The sequence below is a fragment of the Phyllostomus hastatus genome, unplaced genomic scaffold (genome assembly GCF_019186645.2).
Source record: "Phyllostomus hastatus isolate PE091 unplaced genomic scaffold, TTU_PhHast_1.1 phas_contig_113, whole genome shotgun sequence".
NCBI classification, from domain to species: domain Eukaryota; kingdom Metazoa; phylum Chordata; class Mammalia; order Chiroptera; family Phyllostomidae; genus Phyllostomus; species Phyllostomus hastatus.
This window is the reverse complement of record NW_025333530.1, coordinates 9,954,811-9,960,810: the sequence shown is the minus strand read 5'-3', so window position 1 is coordinate 9,960,810 and position 6,000 is coordinate 9,954,811. Positions and strand designations below refer to the sequence as shown.

The window sequence follows — 6,000 nt, the reverse complement described above, 5'->3', positions numbered from 1 at the left end:
CTAATATAGAATAGATTATAAATTCCTTGAACCCAAGGGCCATGCATTAAGCCTATCCCCCAGTTCAGTGCCTTACGTGTGGTGTGTGCTGACTAAACATTGTACTAGATTGAGCCTGGAAGCCTTGGCATGTGGATTCCCTCCAAGAGTAATGCACTGACTGCTGAGGTGATGTGGGGGAAGATGGACTCAACTGGGATAGTGGAACAAGAGCTTCAGGACACAGATATGGCAGAAATTTTGTGCCCTGGTTGATACAAGCTTGACTTTAGGCATCAAGTCAAACAAAGAATGATACACGGCTAGCCTGTTCTGTATTTTCTGGTGCGCTTAACACAATGCCTAGAACTTAATTGAATGACTGACTGAATAAGTGACCAAGACAGGGCTAGGAGATAAAGGGATCTTATACTGAAAAAAAAACCCCTGCTAAAAATGCATAATATGCATGTATATACCTAGAAATTTGCTAAGAAAGACTGCTATCATTGGTCCCTTTGGGGAATGAACTGGGATAAGGGCAGGCTTACTTTCCCCATATGCCCCATACTATTTATGCATTTTCATCATGACTACATTATTCTTGGGCCATGTAATAGCTGATTAGGTGATCATAACTGGACTGAATGAAGACTTATAGGGGTTGGAGAGCCTTTTAACCCACCATTCCTCTCCTCTAATCTCCCTACAGGAAACGTTCAGCTTACTCAAAGTGTTGTAAGAGCACATTGATTGAGAAAAGCCAGGTTCATTCTTCACAAGCCGCTCCACAGTGCCCAGAGCGAGCACAGGGTGATGGTGTAGAGTACCAACACCACAAGGTAGCCTTGAAAGAGCAGTCGGTCAAAGCGTTCCAGGAGGGCCAGCCACCCAACCTCCTGTCGGTCCATCTGGTCCTGGGTTTGGAAGTAGCTGCTGATGGAGTGAAGCTGGGACAAGACTTCATTCAGGGTCCCTGACTGGGCCTGGTGCTCTTGACAGACAGGGGACTCTGTGTGAGAGAGGAAAATAGCCTAGGTCAATCAGGGACTACCAAGGCCTCTTACCCCTGGACTTCCCACTGAGGCTGATGGCCTCATCCTTCAGGGAAGGTTATGGGCAAAACTGGGAAGTGAGTTGTCTTGGAGTTGGGGACTCTCTCCCTACCTGCTGAGGGGAACCAAGACTGCTGAAGGAAGCTCTGGAGAACATGGCAGAATTCTGTTGTGTAAGTAGGGTGTCTAGGCTAGATCCCTCCAGGAATTTTCTGAGGTAGGGGCCAGCCCCTGTTGACTCAGTTGGAGCTTTACTGCCTAGATGATTCTTAAACCTTTGCACATTAAGCAACTACAATCCAAAGTTACACACACTGTTTGTGTGTGTCTAAAAGTAGAATGAGCTAAGGGAATTGAGGATCTGACCCTCATGTTAAAATGAGACTTTCTTGGAAGCCAGCAAGAGGTAGCCTTCAGTCTCCAGAGAAGTAATGTAAAATGCAGCACAGAGGCTAAGAAGTAGATGTTTCACATTTTTTCACAAAACCCAACACACCACCTGGTGCTCCACCAATGAGAACTAGTGCTGAGCGTGAGAAAGAAAGACAGGTTAGGGAACTCAAGGATTCTCACAAACCTGTCACCCCAACAAGCTGAGCCCTGGGATCCATTCTAAATCCATCAGCATTTGTGTCCCCTTGAAGGCACAAGAGGGGCTGCTTCTGCCCGCTGCACTGCTCATTGTGAAGGAATTTGACCAACAAGATGGACTTAGATAAGCTGAGAACCAAGAAGGCCATGCAAACTGTGAAGAAGACCCCTGAGAGAAGGAATCAAAAGAGGTGGAGTTAGCTGGAGTCATGGGGACCTCTCCCTCCCCAGATCTGAATGCAACAGCAGGTCTTTTTCACAAGTCATGCAAGATGGGTGTCTGGCACCCCTAAGGCTGCATACCAATCAGAGGGGTGCTCACTGCACTCTGTGGAATATCGTCAGACATGTTGACTCTAAAGACGGTGTATCCCACCAGCACGCTGGTCTTGAACACAATCCTGGCATGGCAGGTGGGTGGTATGTAGAAACTCCCCAGGTCCACAAGCATGAGGAAGATGCTGGGAATCAGAAGGCTCACGACATAGATCAGTGGGCGCCTGCGAATCACCACCTGATCAGGGACAAGAAATCTGTTGAAAAGAGGGTCTAAGCCAATGGACAAGTATTTGGCCAAACCCATAGCCAAGAATGTGTCCTGAAGTCCCAACATTTTGCATGATGTGAAAAGTTTATGTAGTTTAGAAATAGGAGACTATTTTGTGGTTTAGAAAATAGAAAACAAGCTTTTAAGTTTTACATACAATTAATATTAATATTGATAATAATAATAATAAGCTACCATTTATTTACCACTTTCTGTTTGCTAGGCACAAGACTAAGTGTTTCATGTGTTTTGTCTCAGTTAATCCTCCTCACAACAACTCTAAGGGCTGAATATTACTAATTCCATTTTATAAACAAGGAAACTGAGGTTCATAGAGATGTAATTGCTTGTCTAAACTCACATAGCTGGTGAGTACAAAACTGTTTTAAAACCAGGTCTTACATAAAAATCTTTCTTCTTAAACCCCTCGTTATTCAACATATTGCATTGTCTTGGGTTTAGTCTATCTTCTTACTTGGAATGAGAGCTTCTTAGCACCTGTGAGTGTATTTGTTGGAGCCTGGGCAGGAACAAAGAGTAATTAAATTAGAAAATCTGAGGAGGACTTAATAAAGAGACTGTTGAGAAGGTGTGGGCAGGTTATAGGAAAACCACAAGAAAAAGGGCAGTGCCCCAGGGATTTGGGGTAACTAAGTGAGCTATTCCTACCCTGAAGGGACCTGAGGAGAAAGCTGTGAGGAGGACTGTGGACAGTTGTGGCTTCCTCTTAGGGTCAAAGCCAGCCTGGTGGTGACTCCACAGAAAGGAAAATGGAGAGATAAGCAAGCACCTCACTCACTCCAACCTTCTGCCACTGGTCTCTATTAGCCAATCGTGACCAGGGATTCCAACTCTGCAGGCCATAGTTCAGTCTTCTAGAGCACAGAGCACAAGGAGAAGGGGAACGTGGATCTGTGTGGGGACCAACTGAAGATACCCATCATGGCCTGCAGCATTGCTGGTGTACTGAGCTGCTGACTGGGTTTTGTAGCTGGGAATTTGAGCCTCATAAACAAACAAATGAGCAAAATAGAACCAGAGGCATGGAAATAAGGAACAAACTGACAGTGACCAGAGGGGAGGGGAGTGGGGGATAAGAGTGGGAAGAAGGAGAAGGGACCAGTCAAGGAACCCATGAATGACCCATGGACATGGACAATGGTGTGGGGATTGTCTGTGGAAGTAGGGTGTGTGGGTAGGATAGAGGAGAGCAATGGGGGGAAAATTGGGACAATTGTAATATAATAATAAAATATTTAATTAAAAAAGAAATATGATTTTTGTTGCCATTTTTTAGTTTCTCTGGAATGGTGACCAGAAGTGTCTTTAATAAACACAAACTATTTTCATTTTTCCTGGAGAGAAACCAGGGAATGACATGGCTGCGAAATTTTCTCACCAGATGGTAAACCCTTTGAGGGTGAAAACAGCAATTTTTAAAAATCTCTCACAGAACCAAAAATAATACCTATTTTATAATGGGTATTCAATAAATGTTTACTGAACAAAGGTCTAGGCCTTTACTTATGGATTTGGAAAAAAATAATGTCTGAAATTTTCCATTTCTCTGATTCATAAAGCAATTTTAGGTTTTCTATATGTCAGAGAGTATACTTGATACTTTTATGCATGTGATGTGATTTAATTAATTCTTGTAAGCTTGTTGGCAGGTAATATATAATATACCCATTTTATACATTTTAACAAATAAAACTCAGCTCCTTTTAGTAAGGTAAGCGGCAGAGTTGGGATGTGCCTCCACATCTTCTGATTCCAAGCCCAGTGTTCTTTTTCATATAGCAGAGCTACAGCTCTTGATCTGACCAGACCTCTGAGTTCAGTTCAGGGTTCTTCTCCCTCAACTCTGTCTCCTGCTATGGATGAGAATTACAGAGAAATCAGCCAAGATGGAGGCCAGGAATGGTGCAGATGGGGGCAGGGAAAGAACTTGACTGGGTAAGATCAGATATCACCCTGCTGATGAGAGCAGGGACTCCCCAATTCAAGCCATTGGGCCTGAGAGCATATTCTGTCTCAGTGGAGCTTGAAAGGCCAGGCACATTTGACAGATTGGCAGATTGTAGTCTGGCTGTTGTCTTTCACATTAAACATAATTGGCTGCAGATATCTAAACCAGAGCAACACTCACTGCTTTGCAACAATTTGGTTAAAACACATTTCTACCAAAGTGCAATCAACAGGGAAAACAACTGACAAAAAGAACTGTCATCAACCTGCACCTCTCTAGGTCCCTTCACAATGCTGTGACTGAGCTGGCTGTGGTTAGGCGGGGGCAAGATCAGGGAGCCAAGTGGTCAGAGCCCACAGGGGTCCTGGATTGTGGACCCAGGCTAACCTATTGGTGATCTGGACATGTGGCATGGTGGTTGGTGGGGTTTGGGGAGTGGGGAACCAAGCCTGTTGTCTCTGCAGAATAGAAGCAAGAGACTTCCTAGAGACTTTGTTGTGGTTATTACATGAGGGGGATGAAAAGTATAAGAATACCACCCTAAAGAAAAGTACGGGTAGGCACATTGGTTAAGCAGAAAGAGTCCAGATGTAGTCAAGGGCACAGGGTTCTAGAGCCCTTGGCTCTAAGTGACTATATGTGCTAGTTTCAGTGATCCCAAATGAGGTATTTAACCTCTCCAGGCCTGATTTTTCCCTCTAAAATAGCAATTTACTTTTGCCTTGCCAAAGATCTTGGGTACAATTGAGATTAGCTGTTGTACTCTTTAAATAAAGTTCCTATGTAAATAGCACGTGCTGAGATGACTCCTCTCCCCCTCAGAGGCTGATGCAAAGAATGGATATAAATCTGAGCCAGAACCAAGGATGGGCAATGGGACTTCTCAGGGCTCTGGATGTCCAAGAAATTGCAGTTGCTAGGAGAGAGTTGTGGCAAGAGCTAGGAGCTTGGGAGGCAGGCTGGCTCCATGACATGGACCCTGCTCAGTTGCACAAAGCCCCACATTTACAAGGGCCCTGTGCTTGGTTTAATGTTCTGCTGGTGCCATTTTGAAATTTTTAATAAATTTTTACAAGAGGCCCTGAATTTTTACTTTCCACTAGGCTCCACAAATTATGTAGCTGGTCCTGTCAGAAGGATATTCCTCACTGGATCAAAAGCAGCTAAAAGAAGAGGGAAAACAATAGGAACAGAAGTAAGCAATTATGGTAGCTTCTGCTGCAATATAAAACAGAAATCTCTCTTGTCTTGTGGGATCAGGTCCAGAATCTGGTGGTTAGATGCTTCACAAACCTACAAATGAAGAGGAAGTTTACTCCAAAATAGACCATACCCAGATTCTATGCCTGATTTAGATGGTGAGATTTGGGTACTTTTCAGTTTATATTTAGATGATACTTTGATCTTAGAGTTGGAGCAGGGACGGGTTATGATATTTGGGGATATTGGAACAGAGTGAACATATTTTGCATGTGGGACAGGCATGAATTTTCAGGAGCCAGAGAGTAGTAGGTTGAATAATGAGCCCAGGAATTCATGTCCTTCCTGGAAGTTCATAATTTGACCTTATTTGGAAATGGTGATTCGTTAAGATGAGGTCTCACTGGAGAAGGTGTATCCTTCATCCAATATGACTAGAGTGTCCTTTTAAGAAGAAGAGACACACAAAGGAGAAGGCCATGTTAAGATGAAGGCAGAGGTTGGAGTGATGTGTCTATGACCCAAAGACTGCTGGAAACCACCAAAAGCTGGGCAAGAGGCATGGAACAGATTCTCCCTTGGAGTGCTCAGAAGGAAGCAACCCTACCAACACCTTGACTTCAGGCTTCTAGCCTCCAGAACTGTGAGAGAATTCATTT

The 6,000-nt window shown here is 44.0% G+C and overlaps 1 protein-coding gene across 1 annotated transcript in view; it reads right to left on the bottom strand.

Annotated features, from left to right (window-relative positions):
* Positions 1 to 755: 755 nt before the first annotated feature.
* The window catches only part of HTR3B (5-hydroxytryptamine receptor 3B), a 56,903-nt gene continuing 51,658 nt past the window's right edge, over positions 756 to 6,000 (bottom strand). The window contains exons 8-10 of the mRNA XM_045837375.1: positions 1,929 to 2,139; positions 1,612 to 1,794; positions 756 to 991 (exon numbers count right to left, since the gene is read on the bottom strand). Of these exons, the coding sequence (XP_045693331.1) occupies positions 756 to 991; positions 1,612 to 1,794; positions 1,929 to 2,139 (630 nt within the window). The remainder of the gene's footprint in view (positions 992 to 1,611; positions 1,795 to 1,928; positions 2,140 to 6,000) is intronic.